Genomic DNA, 24,379 nt, shown 5'->3' on the forward strand with positions numbered 1-24,379 from the left:
CAGCAGACACAGAGGAATCCCAAACTCCACTACTCTTTCTTCTTCTCAAGGATTACCACATAATACAGCACTTTTTAAAATGGGCTTCATACACAAAAGCAGTTATATACCATGCAATGGGTGGGTGTTTGATGTTTGGCTGGGATAGCTCATATCTTTGCATTCCATGCTGCAAATGCACCAAGAACTGGAAAAAGCACTTATAAAGAATGGGTGCTGTAACATCTCTTAAACAGAAATCATCACACTGGGCAAATGCAGTTTGTAGGCAGAAGTAAAACAGCAAGTGAAGTTTCTTAATTTTACAGAATAAGAAGTTGCTCAAAATTAAAAAAAGGCCAATTATTATTTATACAGAAATATAATATTTATTTTCTATATGATGATACTTTTTTATTTTTAATTACAGTGTGACTTAGTATTTTATTTTATTGTTAGTTTCAAATTTGCCTTTCATGATTTTCTTTATAGCTCTTTTGGTTTCAGAATAGAATAGAATAAACTACTTCATTTAGAAGGCACCAACAACTCTCCAGTCCCACTGCTTGACCAAATTTAAAGCAAGTGCTTGATGACATTGCCCAAATACCTTTTAAGAACTGGCCGGCCTGGGGCATCAACTAGCACTCTGGGAAGCCTCCTTTGCCTCCTAAAATTCTAGGAGAAGACAAACCCTTATGAAGGCTTAGTCAGCTTTCTCTTTCAAAAGAATAAATGAAACAAATAGGAAAATTAGCTAGGATGGTGTAAGAAAAGATCACACTGTATCACAGAAGAAATAAAATACTCTATGCTCCTAAATTACAGATGATTGTACACATTTTCCACTGATGCCAATAATATTTTCATTAGTTCCATTATCATGAAAGATCAAATTCCACACATTAAATCTAAAAAGATATTTAAGGAAGGATCAAGAACACTTGGAAAGCAAATAAACCCTAGAAGATGATATTAATACCATTATATTTATATTGCTTATAAATCTATAATATCTATCTGAATATAAATATTTAAAATACTCAGTCTCTACTGACCTTCCCTTAATATAAATACATAACTCATTCCATTAAATTAATTGCATTTAGATTTTCATTGAGCAAAACAAAAAAAAAATGCTTCTTCAGGAAATGCATGAAGATCTGGCTGCTTCTGAAAGCACAGAAAAAATGCTTTTTTACAAAGCACTGGAAAATATCATGACTGGTAATATTTATACTTATCAGACTAAAATAAAAATCTTAGGCTATATTATTAACCTCAGTGGCAAAGCTCAAATTGAAATCAAAGAGGAAACATCTGCTAAAGATATGCCCAGTGAAATGTTCTTGGCACAACCAGCCACAATCAGCAAGAGCCATGCCCTCATTTATCATGAGAGGTACAATTAGTTTGACACAATATTTTTAACACATCAGATGTCTGCTGACAGGAAAACAACACCAGACCTGGTGACCTTACAGTCAAACTATTACAAAGCCCAATTCTTACATCTGTTGAAAACACTTGTTTCTATCTAGCACTCAGATAATTTGGGTGACAAAGGCCATAAAATACTGGAAAGTCTCACATGACAAACTCCCACTGGAAAGCCATCATGTCCATCTCTCCACTCACATCTCACTCTTTATATATTGCAAATTTCCATATGGGATAGAAGTAATATATATATCTTTATTCTATGTCGTTTTATGAAAAGGATAATTTGGTAGTGATGTACTAAACATCTGCTTCCAAATCCTTGCTGTTGCTGGCTGATACAGTTTTTGAGAGAAATCACTCTGGTCTATATATAGAAAAGAGGAAAACAACCCCATAGAAAATATTTCTACTGGTTATAGATGTACAGACTCTTCAAATTTATAATTTTTATTTGCAAGGAATGTGATATTTATGAACAACCATGACTTTGAAGTACTACATTGGAGTTATTCCTATCAAATAATATAAGGAAACATAAGGCTTCTGAAACACAGCAAAATACAGACTTAATATTAAACATGCTCTTGTTGGCTCTAATCCTTACATACAGAAAACAGTGACAGATTATTTGGGTTGGAGCAAAACCGACACCCATTTCAGTTGTTTTCTGTATTTTTCATAATTTAAGTGTGTTAAGTGTCAGATGTGAAAAAACTCCAGTAACAAAGTCTGTCAGAGAGAGGCTTCCACTCTTATTTCTTACCTGTTAGTGACTTGGATGGTTTTCGACCTTCATGCATTTTAAAATATTTTTATTAAAGACAGATAACCACATGCCCTCATGATTTACATCCTATATAATAATCTTGCTAGGGAAGAATTGGTTATGAGGCAGACATGACATTTCTGACACACAGTGCTACTTGAAAACAATTATACCTTTCCACAGGGTACTAAAAGACCTGCAAAGTGTATGGCCTATGAAACTTTTCTGCTATGCAGAAATAAGCTGTTCAATAGCTGTTCAAAACTATACTTTGCAGGAGCAAGGAAGCAGAAAGCGTCTACTCAACTGTTTTGGCAGATAAGGTTGAGGCAAACTGGAATAAATCAGATTAATGTTCTACAACCCAACCATAGGCTACTTTTCTAAAATCATGGGCAGTATGTAGGTTGCAGATTGGAAATGAGGCACTTGGAAGTGTGACAAGGCTTGTGTGTTGTGCCCAGGGCTAATGAGACCAAAAAGGCAGCAGGGTAGGTTAGGTCTTGTGCCCCCAGCTCTTTCAGACAGGATTTGAACTGTCTGTGTGTCTCTGTCCTGATCACAGCCTTGCCCCTGCCTGGCTGCAGCAGCAGCAGCACACGTGCCAGCACAACCTTGGGCTCACCAAATTATGCTTTGGGCAGTGGGGCAATGCAGCCATAGATACCATAACACCTCTGTGTGCTTTGTAACCACAAGTTTAGGCAGGTTTTGTTTTGTTTTGTTGTTTTGTTTTACCCTGAGTATGGCCAGGATGATTATTTATTTTGACACAAGAGTAAAACAACTACATGAAAAACTGGGAGGGTCACAGATGAAACCAAGATCAGGCATCTATTGCAATACTGGCACCAACCCCAGCAAGCCACAAAATACCACTGAACGCCAGGTATGTTTCCATAGAGATATGGAAAATTATACTTTGCACAACTAACAAGGATCAGAGTCCATTTAGAAGTTAAAAGCCATTTAGGGAACACAAGCATCTAGTGTAGTATGACTTAAACCTGTAATAAAAAAATGCATACTTACACCTTGTGAAAGGTGGAAATGAGTGTGAAACTGACCCATTTAAAAAATAAGATTAATCAAAACACTGTCAAAAGTTTTATTTTGGTTTTAAAGAAGGAATACCATTTTCAAATTAATTATTTTTTTAAAAATAAGGACAGTAACTTTTCAAACATTTTGTCAATCTGTTTAAGTCACTCCTTAAATACTTTGTGAGATACATGCAAAATGTGAGATTTCTGCATAATACTTGAGCTGAAAATGAAATAATTAGATATATATGTCGTCAATAAAGTCATATTTTTCACCAATTTCATTAGCAGTGCAAGTGTAAATATTACCCTTGTTAGTAGGTATGATCCAGCCTCTCTTAAAAAAACTTAGTAGATTTTTCTCTACAAAAAGACCCTTCTCTTTTCTAAAGATCAATTTCACCAGTAAAATGGAGAGCAATTTCATTCAACATTGTAGCTTGCTTTAAATCTTGGGCTCCATAGATCCAGACCTATAACCCTTCCATGTGCTGATACTCAGTATGATCCCTGGCATGACCATGACTTTGCAATAGTGGGTACAGAAACATTGCCACCATCTGCAAAGGATGCCAAGGCTCACATAGTCCCCATCTGTACCTCTGGAAACATCTTCTTGGATTAGAATGAAATACTTTCACTGCTCATTTTATTATTTAAAAAATAAAAGACTTCTTACCAAAAAAAATGATCTTTAGAAACTCGTTCCTGCAGAAGGTTCCATTTTTTTCCCAAGTCAATAGATACATAAATCTAGAAAAGGAGAAAAAAAAGTGAAAAATCAGATTATAGGAAATTGATAACACTGTAAGGCTTCAAAGACAGACCCTATATCACCATTAGAAAGACAGATTGTACACAAATTAAAATAGAAAAAACAAACAAGCAAACCCAGAAACACATTACCAGGAGCTCAGTACCTTGTTTTTCAGAGTAACAGCCTTGCATAGAGAAATTATTTTAGAATATCGTCTATAATAAAGAAAATTCTGTAACAATGACTTTTTCTTGTGCAAACACAATTCATTTGGGGTCAGATTCTTTTTTACCTCAGCATGGTTACACAAGAGGGATGGTAAAAAGGCACTTCTCCTTCTCATTCATTGGGATGCAATGTTTACTTTATGCTTCAATCCTTAATGCCATCAAAAATACTTAAGCCAGGAAGTCAATGGATTTAAAACTCTGCTAAAATAGGACCAAAATATATTACAGACATGCTTAAGAGATTTGATGAGAGATGCACTTATGGGCTTGCTCCATAGATACTAATTTGTAACCCACAAGAAGTGGTCCTTCAGCACAGAGGCAGAAGATGGCCTGGAGGAGAAGGATTCCAGCTCCATCTTCTCTATGAACAGTTCCCCCCTGGTAAAAAAACAAATGCTAATGATATGGATGGATATCAAGAGTGCAGATGAAAGATGTTTTCCCTCAGAATAATGTGGGATCTAAAATAGATCTTAACAAATCCCCTTCCTTTAGCATTTGCCTTCAAAATGTGTTTCCTCTAGTTAAAATAGGAAGTCTCTATCAGACTTCTAAAAAGACCGATTTAAAGCCCCCCGCTGTCTGCATGCATTTCTTATTTGATCCAATTTACATAAGATGGGTTTTCTCTTGATGTCTCTAATAAGGGGGATAAAAAAGCAAGTAAAACTGTTCTTCTCTGATGTAGAAGACACAAATTCAGTAACTGAGTGTTCAGGGGGAAAGTGTCTTAGAAGGAGTAGTAAGGAATATTTATGTTTTAAAATGACAGGTTCAATGACAAACCATAAAAGCCCCCCACAGATATCTATTATGTGCTACTATAGAAAAAACAGCAATATTAATATGTAAATATAAAGGTCGAGGTAACATAGCATAAACTCTGTGGGTAAATTTGCTGAAGTTTGAATTAGAGATAGAAGAGAATTTCCCAGTTACTCTGTACTTCACAATGACTGGGTTTTCTTCCACTGCACACTTGATTTAAGTAGATAGACCACAGGAAAGGAAACTACAATGAGGACTCAGACTGCTTACTGTAGTATTGACCCAGTTGATGCACACACAGAAATGATCTGGGATTGAAAATTCTTCATCCTCATGAATGGGCTAAATGATTGGGCTGCAGAGCCAGGATCCTGATTTGCCTGCTAAATATCTGGTATTAATTTTATGTGGCTTAGGATTTGCTGCAACCAGGGTATTTTATAACATCCTGCTCTGAGCAACCTCCTCAGGAGGACGGATGTGGCTGTGAATGGACTGGACTGTGCAGGGTGAAGAACCTAAGCTGCTTACTTCCTCAAACCCTTGTCACCACAGGCATTGCAGAAAAGATAACCACTGCATTTACCATTTTTCTAAAAAGTCCCTGCTCACTGGGTAACCTCCCTCAGTAGACTGTTTAAATCTGGGACAGATGATCATTTAGTGCACTATCTTAACCCTGTTATCTAAGCTGCAAAGAAAGCCAAGAATTCAGAAGTTCCTGGCAAGAGGGAAGAGAAATATTTAGGATAAGGGATAACACTGGCACATGAACAAAGGGATATATCTTTGTCATCAATGAATTTCAGAAGAAAAGGGAAGATTCTCACCCTTTGAACAATGACACCAGTACAAGAGAAGCCAAAGGCCAAACCAAACCCAGCCCCTCTCCCCCAAACCCAAACTGCCTGCTCACACACATGTTTAAGACTGAAGTCTGGGAGCTTAGGAGTGAACAGTTTGGCTTTCTGCAGGGGGAAGAAGCTCCTGCAATCTTACTGCATGAAGAGTGAAGTAGGACTAATAAGGCATATTCAAACTGAAATGAAATTTTAACTGACGCAGTATTTGAAATAGATAAAAAATAGCATGTAACTGACTTGCATACACATTGAACTTTCTGTAATAAAAAAACCCAAGTGACCTATATGTATTCTGTTTTTCCACAGGTACATATGATAAAACTATTAAATGAGATTAGATAGGATGTTAAAACAGTTATTTTAGCAGACAGCTAAAATCTGTGGCTGAAGCAAACAGATCTAATAAGTCTTATAATTCTGCTTATTCTCAATTATAAATGTGCAATAAGTGAGTGGAAAAGCTTTTAAAAAATATTGAAAATATTTTTCTGTTTTGCCATTATTTCACTCTTTCTGCTTCCAAATGGATGATTAAATCTATTGCATCCCTGACAATTTTTTAAAAAAAATCTAAAAGCATTTATGTAGGCTCAGCAAATAGATGATTGTTATTCATTATAACTGAGGGGTAGCCAGAAAAAGAGTGTATAGATTTGAGGCAGTAAATGGATTAATCCAACCACATTGACTGGATTTGCATTCATTTATAGTGTCAGCTAGAGGCTAGGGATTTATTTAAACAGAATCTAGGGTTCTGAATGAAAGAACAATGCATATTTTGCAATATGAAATAAGCCCTAAATCGAATCAAAAGTTGTGAAAAGGCCATGATGCTACAGTAGAGAAAGAAGCCTTGCTGACTGCTATTTATGAAGGACCTGATTCCTTGCATTCCTTGCAGTCTCCAAAGTGCCTTTGTAACAAATCATTTGAGTAACAGGAGCTAATGTTTTCTCCTGAGTTTTAGATTGTGTTACATTCTGATACTACTTTCTTTTAGAGAAGGTAAAGTTACTTAATTCAAAAACCTAGAGTATACTGACTCCTCAGGGCAATTTTAGATCAACCTTCTCTCTCAAGATCATTGATTTTAGTACAGTGACCTTTTCTTGTGTCAAGTTGCAATTTTGATTTTCAACTCCTTCTCTGCCAATATCACTTTATCTTCCTCTTCCTTCTAGACCAAATATATCAGATTTCATACAAAACATAAGCAGGTTACTGACCCAGTTATAGTCAAAGGCATTCTTCATTCCTACACATCTAAGGTAAAGATGTAGGACTTGTCAAGGAAGTTGACTCTTTGGTTGACTCTTTTTAGTGTCATTGAAAGCCTGAGAAAAGTACATCAGATTACCTAACCCTTCCAGCTGCTCCTGCAGAACTACTTATTGAATTTTTTTTATAGATTTTTGTTTTTTGGGGTTTTTTTGTTTGTTTTTTTGTTTTTTGGGTTTTTTTTGTCCAGTCACATTTTAAGCATGCTAAACAGCAGCATTACTCCTTTTGTGAGATTCCTAACATAATTAATTAATCAAAACACAAACCAACTGCTTCATTTCGTGCTTCTACCTCCTGCTCTCTTCTGACAAATACTTCTACCCACTTGCTGTGGGCTGGACTACTTGTTCAATGCACTTTGGACTCTTACACTTCACAATTCTGCCACTCTGTAACTATAAAAAATTCAGTAATTATATCTATTCTCAGGAACAAAAGTCAAACCAAAAAAGATATTTTCATAACAAAGGCTTTTCATTACTTCCATGAAGTATTTTATTTACATAACATGCATTCAAATTATTTTTAATTGTGTTAGGATTTCAAATCAAAGCTAAGTAAAATATTTAGCATAATTTGTGACTTTGGTTTGCTATGTTTTTTATTCTAGTTCTATCCTTATTTGTAAACACATGTAGATACCTGAATTGGTTTGGGATCAGCTTATATATTAATATAATAATATAATATTATATATTGTTTACTTATATATTCAAAAACACGTCTAAAAGGGTGACTTGATATAGTATCACTGGAATCAGTGCAATATTTGGCTGCAGAATGTGCAACTTCTCTGATTTATCTCACCACCTAAATATACAATTTCTATGAGGTATGATGAGGGTAAAATGGACTGGAGTTTACCAATTTAAGTTCAAAACAGGAGTAAGGAGTAAAGGTGAGTCAAGGCTGATATCAGGACCAGAACAACAGCGAGTTTGCAACTGCAGTTTTGGCACTGTGAAAAAGAGATGAGCTACACACTTACAGCTGGTGGCACACCCGTCAGTGCTTAGCCCAACCCACCGAGAACACTGACTTCACAGTCTAACTAGAAGGAATCTGAAAGAGGGTAAAAATTTACAAACATGACCAGCTCCTGAATCTGAAAGTGGTATAAAGCCATCATAATATAATTATGAGATAATTATTCTACATTCCTACAGAGTCACTGATTCCACAAATCCTATCCTGCTATATGAGTTTGCAGTTTGCTTTGTATGAGTCTATTTTATATCCTGTGAACATCTTTTGGAGGCAATATTTCAACTTCATTAACTTTCTACTCTAGTATAAATTGTTTATGGTCACTTTCTAGGGAGAAGCATGTTTCATTATTATTTAACTGTATAATGCAGAAGGAGAAATACTCCCAATATCCATATCAACTGAAAATGACAGGTTTGAAACTACCATAACCACAAAGATTTGGACATGAATAAAATAAATATTTAAATAAATCTCAAAACCACTTTATGAATCCCTTCTGGGCAATTGATATTTCATAAAACCCAACACTAGTCAGCATGTCAGTATTGCTTTATATAATCTTAACAGAGTAATTCCTAAATTTCAAAGAAATGTGGTATCTTCAAGCCTTACCTTGCCTTCCTTGGTATAAGCAAGTACTTTATCTTCCTCTTTTGGGTGAAAAAGGAGAGTTTCCACAAAGAAAGTGATAGGTTGTTTCTGGAAAGTGGCTCCTTCATCTGTGCTTATGAAAAGGCTTTGGTCACGGTCATTATGGGAAGAACTTACGAGAATTATCTGTAAGACAAAAACAACAACATTCCTTTAGAAGCCTGATTTCTCTATAACAGACAACACAGCCATATTTTTTTTGTATAAATGTCAGATTTTGTACACACCTTACCTTATGTATCAAAATTCTGCAGACAAAAAACTCAAATCACCTAAGAGATAAGGACTGCAAAATTTTATTAATGTTCCCTGACCAAATATGTTACATTCTATAACTTCTCTTGCAACCCATACCAAACTGGTTATGCTCATCATCTCTGCTCAGAATGACTGCCTTGGTTGACCAAGGAGAAAGAACTTCTTTCTAATATCTCTCCATTGTTTCACCATTCTCCTCTTCCTGAAATATTCTGAATAAAAAAGCAATTCACTTTGATGCAGAAGACTATGCCAATAAATTATTTGCATTTCCTTCTCAGGTCCAAACAATGCCTTGACTCAAGATAATATCTTGAGCTGTGTCCTTGTGTGACCTTTATGTCAAGCTTTAAACAACAAAGAAATTCCCCCCATATAATTTAGTCAGAATTTCACTCATTTCAACTTCTTCACCTTTTGCTGTAACATCATGGTTCTAAAACTGTCAATGTGAGGATCCATTTTTGATTGTTTTTCCAGATCAGAAGGGTCTAGTTGGCATTCAAAAATATGCCTTTATCAACTGATAGCTTGCAAACAAACTGGATTTTCAAAGTCCAGCTGGGCTCTCTCTTGCTCACACTTCAAAAACAATTAAAAAAAAATCCTTAATTCAAAATGTATTTAGAATTTTCAGCAAATGGTGCAGAAAACACTACAGAATACTGATCACTGTGATAAAGTGACTGTAAATTGCTTACAGAGATAAATGGCAACGAGTTATGCAAACAGAATTACAATAATGTGAACACAGAGAAGGAAAGAGATTAACAAAAACAGTATAATTTTTATGTAGTCTCTTTTTTAGAGCAGAGCTGAAGTTAAAATTTTGAAACTTCTAATGAATTATACAGATATGGCAGCTGGGCTGAGCTTTTACTGCAATTGGTCTTGGGGGGGAAAACTATAAATTCAACATTTATAGATGCTCCAATTTGACAAGTAACTTAAGCATGTGCACTTGTCCTTGAAGCACATACACAGTGGCACTGATTTCAAGGGCTTTCATGTACCTCAAATGGGGCACTTATTGAAATACACTGTTGAACAAGAGAGACAACTGCAGATAGTTCAGGGTTCATGGCCCAGAGCTGAAATCCCACGCTAAAGCATATATTAAGGCAAATCTACTCCATTAGCTGCATGACTAGGTCAGTAAGAAGAACAAAATAATAACCCATTACGTTGTTATAATCTTGTATTTTTTAATAATATAATTTACCCAAGAGTAGAAAACTGACATTTTTATTGCAAAGCCCCTGTAAATGACACCTCCACAAATGCCTTTTCTTATTTCTACTCTATCCAATGGCTTTCTGTCTCTTGGGAAGTGCTTCAAACAGTGTCAGTTTAATTCATTACTATCTACACTCCACCAGTAACTGCTGGTGGCCTAGATAGAGCACCCAAAGATTCTTGTAACACATTCATTTATTCGGGTTTCTGCAGTGGGCATGGCATGAACCTAAAACTGAATGTGCCTGCCATTGCTGCCCTGTCCCTGTGCCTGCATCTCAAGGGGGAGTGAAGAAGTGTTTATACCCAGCACAGAGATTTGTACTTTCTTGCCAGACTCCCATCTGTGACTTAGGCTTAAAATATCTATTTTCTCTTGGAAATAAATAAATTCAAACTATTTTCCTGCTGAGAGAGGTATATAGTGCTCATTCCTGTTTCTTCATGACCAGAACAGAGAGAAGGACCTGGTCACCAGAAAAGGCACAAATTGTACTTGTACAGAACAGTAATCTCTGAACCACAGCAATATTGTCTTGCTTTTTTTTTGTTTTTTTTTCCTGACCCTATAAATCTTACACTTCCAAAAAATATCAAAATTATGGCTTCAAAAATAAATAAAGAAATGTTATATATAAAATAGGGGGTGGTTTTCACTGTTAATGAGGCTTAAATGTAGGCATATCTAGTGGATTCAACAGCACTGAAATGTAAGAAAAATACTTGTTATAATGTAATGCAAACACACTCTGATATTTGCTAATGCTGTCCTTCAAAAATACTATGTATCTTTTGGAGTTAAATCTATCTTTTTAAATAGCCTAAAGATTGTAGACTTATAAGCATATATGGCAGGGTCTCTAACTATTCTTTTATTCACACACACATCATAATTCATTTAAATAAATATTTCTGAATTTCACTCAGTGTTGTGATTTATATTTCAACAGTTTAAACTGATCATTATGTGCCAGTCATACAGATTTCCTTCCCACAGCCAACACACCGGGTGCTCAGACTTGCCTGCTGGCTAACACTGGTTATTTAGGAAAATGCTCCAGAGTAAATATTGTATCCACATTAGATGCTTTCCATAACAAGTTTTATTTACTTTGTAAGAGGAACAAGTAGCAAAGCAACTGCAAGCAACTGATGAAGGGATGCAACTGGGACATACTGTCTGGAGAGCCAACTAGCAGTGGTGGCTGAGGGTTTTAACTCAAAATAAACCACTTCCTTGAATAATTGTGTTTAAAAAACAGAACAGATTTTAAGCACAGATAAACATGAGCTCCTTTTAAAAATGTTACATATAATTTCTCACTCCTGTGAAATTCTTCTACCTTTTTTTAGTAAATTGTAACTTTATATTATGCTGTTTATCTCAGACCTCAGTACTTAATCTCCATCAAGCTAAATAAACCATAATAACACATGTATACATTCAGGTCAGATGTAAGTCTACAACTTCCAGTAGCTAGACAGAAGTAAAAACAAAATATTTCAAGGAGACAAACAGTGCTATGGATTGTAAAGAGAAAGAGTAAAAATAATATCTACTATAGATGAACAATGAGAAAAGGGAAAAAAATCTAATAAAAATGAAAAAAACTACATAATGCCAATATAGCAATTAAACCATTCCAAAACTAAAAAGCCATTCCTCAGAAAATCTTTTCCTCATTTCAGGAAAGTCAGTGAGGCAGGGGTTAATAGAAAAACCAAATAAATCTGAAAATAACATAATTAAATCCATTTGTTTAATCTCTCTTTCAAGATTGATTGGCCAATATGCATGTCTAACCATTCCTGCTATGAGTGGAATCAGAATCTGAGCCCCAAAGGATGAAAAGATTCTGATGGCTTAGGCTACAGTTCTTTGCGTAACAGACTTTTTCTTTCACTGTTACCATGAAGATTTGGAATAATCATAGTGATTACTTGGGAGTCTTAACTGTAGATTTGGCAGCAATTCAAAGCTATGCTGCAATTTCAAGTGGCAATAAACAGAGGATATTAACATGCATCATTTGCACTGTGTCTGAAATATAACCCCCCCTCCCCTCAGTTTAGGTCCAATCAAAATTTAAACTCAAGACAAATTTGATCTTAATCAGCACTTTCTCTAAAACAAGGCAATTTTCTAACATATTACAATTGTGCTGTCTCTTTCAGCTTCAGCAACTGATCCTAATTTTAATTGTAGCTTTTATTGTCCTTTCTATTTCCCTAGTATTACAAAAGAAAAAATAAAAAGTAAAAATGTCCATGATGAATAAATTTTTACACTCACAGCATCTGACTTGCTGTAGGAGATTTCTGCAGCCAGTGGTGAGAGAGACAAGACACGCTATTTTTAAATTCTATAATCCTCCATAAGGCCAGAAATCAAGGCACTCCTCAGCATTCTATACTGACCCTGAAGGAAGAAACTTCATTTGGGCAGAGTAAGAAATGAAAAAAATACAGTGGCTCTTCATTTAAGCACACAGCAGACACACACTGAGAAGCCAAGCATGGTCAGGAAGAACTTCCTCAGCCACCCCCAGTAGGCTGAACTCCCACTGGGCATAGAGGGTTCATCTCTGGGGATACAATCCCAAAGAATGCTGGACCAACTCCAGGAAAAAACCCTTAATGATGTGAACTTATGAGCCATCCCCACTGAGGTCAAATAATTTCACAGAATACTTCCAGGAAGTGGGGTCACCAACAACTACTCTGAACAGCAAATCCTTCCAGCATCTCATCACCCTCACAGTAAAGAACTTCTTCCTAATATCCAATCCAAATCTATCACCCCTCATCTTAAGGCCATTAAGAACACGCAGTACTAATGCCTAGACGAAGGTGCTTAGCTAAGCTGGAGACAAGGCTGCTGAGCTCAGGGCATCGCCTGATGACACCAGCACAGAAACCTCTGTGCCTACACAGTTCTGAAGGGAAATGGTCTTTGTGCCAGTACTGCCAATCTCAGGGCAGGATTCACACAGCTCCACAGCACTGCAGTCACACCCTCAACATTCTTAAGAATAAGTAGCTCATCGATTTTTCTTGGGTTTACAATTTATCTTATTCACGTGTTACTAGATACGCTTGGCTGAGAGAGATATTACTAAAGCTCCTGGTCCCACTTGTAAATGAGATGTTGCTTCTCAGGCAGCATTCATGAAACACATGAAGTGGACTGAAAAGGGTTATGATTTTTATTTTGGATGGTGTGAGAGACCTGATAACTCAAGAGTGGATAAGTGAGAGTGAAATATAGTCCCTTTACTCTCAGAGTGGTGAAAAACAATACCTAAAAAATCAACCCAAGGTAATTCCAACCAGAGAGTAAAATAAAATGTCTCCCAGATAGCAGCTTAATCTTGTAAATTTTTCCTGGAAGTTGCATTATAGAATCACTCCTCACAAATGTGAAGTTATAAGTGGATCTAATAAGTCTGCTTCTGTGTCCAACTGAATTGGGGGGAATACAGATAGAAAGGAACTTACACACACCCCAGAACAGTATTTTACTTCTTATGTTAAGCATTCACAGCTTCCTCTAGAATTCTTACTTTCTCTTGAAGAGTCCCTTTTAAGCTATCACACAGAAGCATTTCAAAACAGCAACTAGTCTCTAGGAGGACCACCATAAGGGAAGGGAAAATGGGAATATTAAGGATGATTCCTGAGAATTATTTGCTACACTGATCACACAGTCTCAGGACACAATCAAAGACTATCTGAAGCAATCCTGGTGGAGCTAATGGAAAGCATGTATCACAGTTTCTTCTCCCCTGGGTTGTGGTCAGCTCATTAATCATTTGGAATATCACAACGGAAGGTGCAATATCTTTTATCTAGTATCAGCAATATATTAGACACTTTAGGATGTGGAATGAATATTTAGAGGTCAGGATCTCAAAATAAGCTGGGCAGTTGGTAATATATAAGATGTACTGAAGAGGGAGTGAACATCAGAGTTAGCCAGAGTTAGCACCTTAACAGAAAAATGTGTTCAGAGTAACTGGAAAGAGTACAGTTGTTTTATACTGCACCAAGGCAAGCCTGAAATAATGTAATCAGACCATAGAAGAAAATAATTTTGAAATGGTTGTCTTTCCTTTAGGGCATTCACCATAGTGAAATCTAGTTTAAGGGCACTTACATATCATAATAATGAATGCCCACAGAGAAACAGCTACAGGTGTTCTGACTGGTGTTGATGAACCAACTGAAAATTCTGCCCTGTTGGCAACCTATATCTACCTAAATCAGCCAGATCTTTTGAACAGAACACCTCAAAGGGGCTGAGGATGACAAGTCTCTAGGGGATACCAATTACAGCTCAATTCATCAGTCTCCTCACTTAGAGAAGGGTAGGATACACAACCTGATAATTTACCAATTCCTCCACAGGAACAAAACCCGTGCATCTATAACCTGCTAGAACCAGAAAATCATTGCCACTTGACCACCATGACAGTGCAAATTTTCATGAGAAATGCTCTCTTCAAAAACATTTCAGAGCAGCAGTATCTCATGCTGCCATCCTGAGAATTCAATAAAACTGGCACACCTTAAGCAAATTAGGAATTCCTGCAATATACAGAGAAAGGCATGAATATGCCAAAGGTCACAGTAAAAACAGAAGAGTTCTCTGATCTTCCTGCAAAGTCCAATGTGTAGACAGGCTATTGTTACTTCTTGTACAATCCTACATCCAAAGTGAGCAAAACTTAATGTGGAGATGGTTTGAGGGGTGGTCCTCATATGTTTGTTCACATATTCAAAAGTTTGGTTTTAAATCAGTGCACTCCAGTATACCAAGCACTAAATGAGATGGTCTTCTCCAGTATGCTCTGAATCAGCGGTTTGAGTGGGGAATAGCACTGGGGAAGGCATATTGCCAGTTCTTGTCACAGCAGGGGAATGTTCCCTAACCTGGTTTTATATTGCCCATGAAAAAAGAACATTTTCTGTGTCTCAGAGGAAAAGAAAAAGGGAGTTGCACTAAAAGCAGAAATGGGCAAGTTTCACTCTTTCCTGCTGGTATTTCCACAAACATTAGTATTTACCAGACAAAACAGGCACACACTGATCTTTTTAGCTTAGGCATTCATAGATTAATCTAATTCAAAAAGTTATTTTGTAGACCTCCAATTAAACTGCAAATATTTTCTGCCTGAACACATCTCAGAGCAAAGTATAAAACAATGCTTTCCAAACAGGATAATGGATGCACAACAAATGACTGCATATGTGATTTGATCTAAATTAATGAAGAAAGAGCTCAAACAGGTCCTAGCCACCAGCCATTAATTTGTCAACAGCAAAATCTGCACTAAGCTCAAAGAGAAATTACATGGATGCTAATTAGTGATAGGGAGAAAACATGATGGAAAGGAAGTTGTGGTGGCTAAAATTATCACTCATATAGGATTGATCAGGATCTCATCATCTTCTGTAATAGGTAAGCACTTCTGTCTCTTAAAAATACTAAAGGTATGCCTTTTGATCTTTTAATACGAATCTCCTCTCTGTTAGAAGGCTGTATAAGAATTTTCTGGGAAGCCTAAAAAATGAGCTCTCAAAACATTACTCTGGGGAATCTCACTTTGCACAGTTTTCCCCTCCAATACCAAATACTCATCAGGTGTTTTCATAGGCAAAGATCTTCCCAACAGGCACCCAAGACATCCCTATTACCACTTGAAGCATCAACTTCAAGCACATTTATTCCTCTCTCTCCCAGTTTTATAGAGTACTTCTTGTGGAGATCAAGGTGTTTAATGACTGTCACAAGTTAAAAAGGATAAGTAGCATTTTCCAAACTTGTAGGTGAGAAATGTGTGTGTATATGTGAATATACACCTTTGCAAATACAAACAAGGTCAAATAACCAGATGGGCCACCTCCAAAGCTGCTGAAGCTGCCGACTCTAATCACTGATCTTTGAAAGGCTCAGTGACTGGGAGAAGTTCCTGAGGACTGGAAAACAATAAACATCATGCCTGTCTTAGCATAATCTACAAAGTGCTTCAGATGTGTCTCACACATCTCACATATATTTTGTTTTTGCCCATTTCCATATCTAAAGGCGTAGCTGGCACTAGGAAATGAGCTGTTAAAGTCCTTATCCTTCAGGAATCACCTGATTCCTTTTGAAAAGTGTAGGCACTCGCCTGAAAGGAGGTCTGGGTATAGTTAAAGATTGAACAGGTCTTCTCCCCTAGACCACGAGGGAAAATACAAATCTGGGGGAAAGAGCTGCTCTGAGCAATTCTTTCATACTTAAGTCACAACAGATTATGTGGGTTTGAAGGAGAAAATGGGAGAGAGAGAAAAAAGGGAGAGCAGCAGAGGCAAGTGCTGGAAAAACAGTAATTATTTTTCACTTGAATTTGGCCATATCTCCATTATGTAGGCTACAAAGCTTAATTATAAAAGCTCTTGCTATTGAAATATTTTCCCTTATCTTTGATATCCAGTCCAAATGGACTAGAAAAAAAAAAAAACCTTGAAAAGCAGAAAGAAAATGTCTTTTAAAGTAATTTTTGGTCCCATTAGGGTGAATCTCATTAATAGAGAAAGGACTTCACTGAAGAATAGAGCTTTTATATTCAGAAGCATACAGTACTGCTGTGCCTGATTTTAGCAGCACTGCAGATAATAAACCTTTCTCCACTGGGGCTTACATTTTTGCAGCTGTAAAATACGCATTTGATATTGAGGTAGGGTTTTAGTAAATACACATACCTGGTAGCCCTTGTCCTAGTTTTCTCTGGGTGTACTTGGGAGTGGTGTTGATTGGTGCTTTTGGAAGAGGATGTTTAAAATATTTTTTCTATTGAAAAGCTTTTTTTTTTTTTTTCCCCATAACTGCTGAAAACTTACATCAGATTTATGAACATGATTCCTAGGGCCCACGAGGGATTTAGGGGGAAAGAATAGCTCCCTCTGGGGATGCTTCACCTTATGCACATAGTTAGAAAATATTTTTTGGGGCAGAGATACTGTCTTTGTTCATTAGTTGTTAGAGCACTCATACGTGTCATTGCAGGAACAAGTCCTGGCCTCATCCCAGTTGAATGCTGTTATTACTAAACCTTAGGCAATTCTGTACATATTCTCACACATATGAGAGAGAAAAGGCTGCACATCACCCAAATCATCTCAGAAATAGAAATAACATGCTCTTGCTCATTTGTTACATTGGAAAAATTTAGAGGCAAATGTTATTGTTTCTATCTTTGTTCCTGAGAATGTTATTTTCACTCTTTTCCAGAAACTTTTAATGAGTAGTCTAAAAGTGAATACAAACATTAATAAATTAATGCACAAACATTTCTCCTAATACCCTTTTCTCCCTTTTACTAACATTTAAATCTTGTAATTAAACCAGACTTTTGTTTGTTTGTTATTTTGTTTGGATTTAACATAATATTTTACTGGAAATGGGAAGTTGAGGAGCTTGGCTCCTAGCAGTGTGTTTAGAGACATAAAGCAGCTAGGAAGATTTCAGGAGCTTTCTCTCTTGCCAAGAACATTGCTAGAGATTCAGCTACAAAGTATAGTCGATATGGAAAAATAAAACCCAGGCAATATTGTTATTTTCTTTTCTAAGACAAGCAGCTACACAGAGCTCTAAAAACATGAGACCAAGATTAGTCTTGGAGTTCCAATTCTGATCCCAGTCAGATGGAACTCTGAAAACTGACCATTTTGCAGACCCTGGGACTGATGCCATCTAAAGCAGAATCCAAACAAAATATCAGGCTTATCACTGCTTTGGCACTTAAAAGATCTTGCAGTGATTCTTGAGGCTGTAACATAAATCTCTTATGAGACTTTACATTTATCACAATTTCTCTAAATTTCCCATCAATACCAACAAGATGGGAATAAAAATACATGTCCTTTGGGTGGTGTTAAAAGATGTGTGTGTGGAAGACAACTTCCCAACACAGCTGATGAGGGAGACAACTAGGGAACATGCCCTGCTGGAACTCCTGTTTAGGAACAGAGAGACTGCTGTGATCACAAAATGATACGTCTGCTGTTCTTGGAGAAGCATTTATGACATTTGGAAGAAGAGGCATGCAACTCAGGAGGCCAACAAGGACATCATGAGGTTATGCAGGGAGAAAAATACAAGGGCCAAAACCTAGCTAGAACTTAATCTGCCTAATGCCATAAAAGACAAAAAAAAAAATTTAAAAAATTGATTTTTGGTGGCTTTTCTTGTCTGTTTTGGGTTGGGGGTTTTTGATATTTTGTTTAGGGCTTTTTTTTTTTTTTTTGTGGTTGGGTTTCTTTCCTGTTGGCATTAGCCCTGTAAATGACACTGTTCATTCTTATGTCTATAAAATCCTTTCCAGTATAACTGTCCAGCACATCTTGTTCTTCACCTCTTATACTTTAAGCCACTACAGCCCAGGACCACAGCTAGACACTGATAAAAATGTAAGAATACTTACAAACTTTTTATTGATTGTATTTGAGATAATGGTCAAAAAACTTGTAAGCACCATCAAATCACCATAATACAAAACAGCTAACTGGGTGGAGGCCAATGTGAGCAAGCCATAAAGGATGAGACATAAAAAATGAAACACTGGGATATATAAAGAGCCTCTTTCACATAATTAAAAGTTAATTAAAAACTCCCAGTATAATCTATATCCAGAAAAAATGGCCTTTTGTCATTTCTTCAAGTGAGTTTCCTGAAAGAAGCACTCATCTGAGACTGTAGCCCATTCCAGAAAAGTAAATAGAAATCACAAAATAATCAACAGCCTGTCCCAGGTGGCATACTAATTTGCTAACAGTTCTTGATAATTTATTGCAAGTTAAAGAGTTCAGTGACAAGCAGAGACAAAAAAGGGGGAAAAAAACCTAATTTATTCTCTTGCCTGACAGTGTCTCACACTCAAATCTACCTCGCTCCATCAGCTTGTTCCTAGGCATTTCTTGAGAGAATTAATAAGTGGACATGAAAAAGTTTGTAGAGAAATAGACTATAACTTATTTATTATTACTGAAAACTAAAGAGCTTATAGAACTCAAAAGGTATCAAAGATGACATATTTACAAAAAAGCTCACACACAAGGAACCCCCAGCTCCCCCTCCAAAAAATGAAACAAAAAATCCCACCCAACCAATCTTCCCCAAAAAACAAGAGACAAGATAAGCCTCATTCAAGAAGAAAGATTGCCCAGGTGGATGGCTAATTGTCCCAAATTGCCTCCAAACAGACCTTTGTGGTCTGTGAAATAACTTGCCTTCGATTACTGAACAATATATTGTATGTTTATACAAGGGATCCTAATAAAAATGTTTCAGGAATAATAACCAAAATTTCTCTGAGTTTTAACTGTATAAATCCAGGTGTTGATTTGGGATGCAGAAATAATACCAATATTAGAATTCATAAACAAAGCAGCAAGAAGACCCCACCATCTAAAATGTGTTCAGCATGCCTGTAGTCCTAGCTAGGTTTTCAGAGGGCTTCAGCACATCCATTTCTCTGTCACTCTGATTACAAGTTGCCCAGGGCAAGGCTCTCTCCCTGCTTCCCATCTGGACAGTGCCGAGCTCAATCATACCTTTGCCTATAGGTGCAATAATGATAAAGGTAAATAAATACAGCTGCAAAAACCAGGCTGGTCACACCCAGTGCTAAGAGCAGCTGAGTGTTTTTTGCCTTTTTTTTTTTTTTTAACCCCAAATGAGAGCTTGGTGATCTTTAAAGAAACAATTATTTATGGCAAATTAATTCAAATGAGCTACACACTGTCCTCATTTCTGCTGTCATATTCAGAAAGCAGCTCCACTAATTTCATTCACTGTACTACTGCTGATAGTGGTGTGATTTGCAAACTGCTCAGCATCAGAATTTGCCAACTGCAGCATCTTTTATGCTTCCCACAATTTTTAGAGAATTTAAATCTCTGCCTACAGAGAAGCCTGGGTCTGCTTAGCCTCCAATTCTGAGCATCTTTTCCAAGGTTTACCAGTAGGAAGAGTTTTCAGTATCCCAGAGCTACGAATGTGACTTTACAAACAACCATGGCCGTGGGTATTAATGAAAGGCTCACTGTGATTTGGGCTGTTAGATGAGCTGAAGACAAGGAGAAAGACAGCAAAAGAGAACAACACAGGTTCTTGCCCCAAGAACCTGAAGTGGCACCATGCTAACAGACAATAATCACTGCAAGCAATTGAGAAGCTGAACTGTTCCCCTGGAAAACATGCTGTGACTGAGAAATGTCAGATTACCAACAGCTAGTTGAAACAGAATGAAAAAAGAAGTTGAAGTTATGTTTTTGGCGTGGCTTATATAATTCCTGAGGAACGTTAAATTCTTGCAAACTCTCAACAACAACATACCCAACCTGTCAAACCACAGATAAGATGTGTTCATCTGGTTCCCATCTCTCTCTCAGTGACATTGAGGGACTGTGAAGTCTCTCTGCTGAACAGGATTCTACAGAAATCCAACCAAATGGGCAGGTACGGCATGATGCCAATATTTTTCTAGTACAAAACAATTGTTTGCTTCTTTCTTATCAACATCCAAATTTACAAAACTCTAAATTACAATGAGTGAATATACTTAGTATTTCAGTTCTGAGAATTCAATTTGTGAATTCAGATTTAGGCAATAGATTCTTACAGAGCATGGAACCTTCACCTACTGCAGACAGGTACTTTGCAGGAAACTGAGTGGGATCATTCAATGTAGTTCAGATCTGGTTTCCAACTAAAACTTGTTCTAGAATAAAGCAATTTCCCACTGAAAAAACGTCTGTCTTGTATTGAGACACTTTTCAGAAGCAAGCAAAAGCTAAATTCTGCAGCCTACCCTCATGTCCACACTATAACTTATTAACCAGAGGTTGGTTATCTCTGGTTTCTGCCAGTAAAAAGAACATGAATAGTCTTTATATGTCTGCAGAGCTTTGGAAACATTCATGAGATACAGAACATGTTACAATATGCATTTCAGGTTTTTATTGTCACTAGTTTCCAAGATTTACCATGCTCAGGCTGGGAATTTATATCTTTTGTTCCTCCAGCCCTCAGGTGCATCTTTTGATTTCTCTCCATTATTCGTGTCCAAGCATAACTGCAAGTTGACAAACTATTACTGAAGGAAAAGGAGAAGGAGAAGAAGCAGTATAGGTTATAGGTAATGTAAATACTCATCTCCATCAAAAGTTGCAATTTAAAGTGATTTCTTGCTGCCCTCTATCTTTAGCATACCTGGGCCTCCCAGGGAAGCATTTGATTGTCTGCAGTTCCCACTATGTAGTATGATAGCAAATACCTGTGATACCATGAAAAACCATGAAAAGTGGTTTGGCTTTCTGTCAATATCCTGTCTACACTTGTCTTCAGAATTTAGGAATTACTTAAGATTTTTTTAATCTATTCCCAAATCCTCTGCTATTTTTAATCAAAACAGTCAACTGTGACCGTTGTTAATCCATACTCACTATGCTAAATGTAAGGGGGAAACAAACACCTTCAAAAGTTTCAGGGTACTTTTTGCAATGTAGTTATGGTAAAAAAAACAGTTTTGTTGTGGATGGTGTAACATAACGGAAGCTGAAAAGGTACAATAATTGTTTCCCAAAGCACACTGCACTCTGCAAGCACAGATCACAGCAGCAAAAACCATGCAGGTTTTCCTTAGCAGAAGATTTGTAATAAAATTACATGCTCACAAAGCCTTCCCTCTCAACACAAGACCCTAAAGCTGTGCCAACTCTGCTGTATGTTGAGATGAGTCTCTGCAACCTCTCTGATGAAGGCTACACTACAGAAAAGGTGCAGTGAAAAGGCCTGCCCTGGTCACAGAGGAGAATATTATGTTAAACTGCTTTATTGGTAGTTTAAACAAGATTCACAAGGATATGACTCTTGGAGCCCAACACAGATGTGCTGTGATGGACAGGCAGCAAAACAAGGCATTAGAGATCCCAGGCTGTATTTGATATTCTCTCAGCAATTCAGTGTAAGACTTAGGGGAGTGTTTACCTCACCTCTCTGTGCTTTATAATACCCATCAACATAATGTAGGTAAATGCTTATGTGGATTGCAGGATTAATGTGATGGAATAAAAATATGCCTTAATATTAAACTGTCCTTTGCTGTAAATACTCCAGAATATCCCTACTTACACTTCTCAACAAAATAACTACACAGGTTTCATCCTTGTGGGCTGCTTCTCATTTTCTTTGCTGGCATTTTTACCATTTAGTGTAAAACTTTCATTGGAATGGGCATAGTCTGGGTCAAAATAGTAACCACAGAACAAGAAAACAAAAACTATTATGAAGAAAAATAAACATCTGAACTGTTCGAAGGAGCCTCAAAAGCAGATTTTCCATAAAGTAAGTGAATCTTCTACTCATTCAACTTCATAGCTCCCTGTAGAAATGACAGAGCCAAATATGAAAACTGTTAAATTTGCTGAAGCTCAATCTAACAGATGCAAATCTTTACTCTGAGAAATAAAATCTCTTGCTATGATATCTTTTTTAATCACATTTGCCATTGTAAAAGTTGTGGCTAAAACAATGAAGTCCAGACGCATTTTGACCTTCAAAAAAACAGAGGTGGACTTCTGTACAGTCCTTCTTCACTTTAATATAGGAGGTGTTTTGGGGAAATAACAAACCACTCTTTATGTAAGGCGAGGCAGAATCAGGTCTGCTGTAACCATCTGTTGAACTAACACAATTTGTGATGAGTGGTTTTTTTTTTAGGAGGTGTAAGAATTCAAGCTTTAGAGCTGGTTCTTCCTCCATAGCACACCAGCACTCTGTGACTTTCATGTTATGAAGAAGTACTCAATTCAGTGTGAGAAGTTAACACTTGTACTATCACTCCATTTCCCCCACCCTACCTGTTCTGACCTGAAAGTTGGCCAATATACCTATTTTTAGTTCTAGTAATTACCATTCTTCAGATTCTCACCACTCTGAAGAAAGACCTGAATCACAACACTCACCATTATATTAAAAAACATGAATGGACTTAAAGTAATCAATAACAAGGAATCCAATGTTATGTCAAAGCATGCTGACTATAAGGTGGTATAAACCTTTCTTTGACTCAGGGAAAAGGTCACTCCATCAGCACTGAGAGCTACTGGTGCTTCTGGATGCTGAGTTCTGTGTCAGTTTATTGGAATTAATGGAATACAGACTGGATACAGTCTGATCACAGAAAGATTCTTAAAAGCAGTTTTCAAGGAAATCTTTGTACACAGTCTTGATCTGATGTTTTATTAAAATACACGCACTTGAGTCATCTGCAGAATACATGACTGTGAGTGCCCCTTGCAGATGGAAAACCTGGAGGTTGCTGTCGGTTGTTAGCAATCCCTTAGACCAAACCCCAAGAAGGATTTGTATTCTGCAAGGACAGCTTTCCTCATTGAATTAGGGAGTAAAAGGAAAGCAGAACTACAATAGTCATGGAGCCCCACTGGAAATAAAATAAATAAATAAATACAGAATTTACAACTATTGCTGAATTACCAGAAATCTTTTTCCCCCAATATCCTTTACAGTAAGTATGGAAACAGTAAGTATTGGAAAACAGTAAATATGTCGCATAGATTTCCACCTGACATTTTAACATTGTAAAAAAACAAAGGGATAAAATGAATGAAAATCATGTATGAGCCTCATATCAGAGCAGTTCTAGTGTGCTCCAATACAAGAGTGAATATATTGCTGAGAAATACTTCAAATAATCCTAAAATTTAAATTATTTTCTTTCTATTTACAGAGCAAATGCATTTACTAGAGTAATTTTAAGAGCCTTTGAACAACAGTATTTGGCTTCTTGAAAAGTATTTTAAAAAACATCAAAATGTGGCATTTGTACAGTTAATGTAGACAAAAACTGCAGGAAATAAAAAGTAATACTGCCTTCTGAACAATCACTGGGTATACCAGCATTACTCACACCACATCATTAGCTCTATTCCTCAGTCACAAACAGCTGTAATTAAGGAATGATTGGAAAATGTGAAAATGTTCCTTTGTATTGGACTACTAAAATTAGTTTTATCACTTCAAGAGATGCATAAAAAAGACCATG

General features: G+C 36.7%; 1 protein-coding gene across 3 annotated transcripts in view; it reads right to left on the minus strand.

Moving 5' to 3' along the window:
- Positions 1–24,379, minus strand: part of SORCS2 (sortilin related VPS10 domain containing receptor 2) — a 525,812-nt gene that overhangs the window by 103,515 nt on the left and 397,918 nt on the right. For all 3 annotated transcript variants that reach the window (XM_088056209.1, XM_088056207.1, XM_088056208.1), the window contains exons 4-5: positions 8,736–8,900; positions 3,911–3,984 (exon numbers count right to left, since the gene is read on the minus strand). In XM_088056209.1, the coding sequence (XP_087912335.1) occupies positions 3,911–3,984; positions 8,736–8,900 (239 nt within the window). The remainder of the gene's footprint in view (positions 1–3,910; positions 3,985–8,735; positions 8,901–24,379) is intronic.

Source organism: Pseudopodoces humilis, chromosome 6 (genome assembly GCF_049639895.1).
Source record: "Pseudopodoces humilis isolate 2021_Gansu_Grassland_sample_001 chromosome 6, ASM4963989v1, whole genome shotgun sequence".
NCBI lineage: Eukaryota > Metazoa > Chordata > Aves > Passeriformes > Paridae > Pseudopodoces > Pseudopodoces humilis.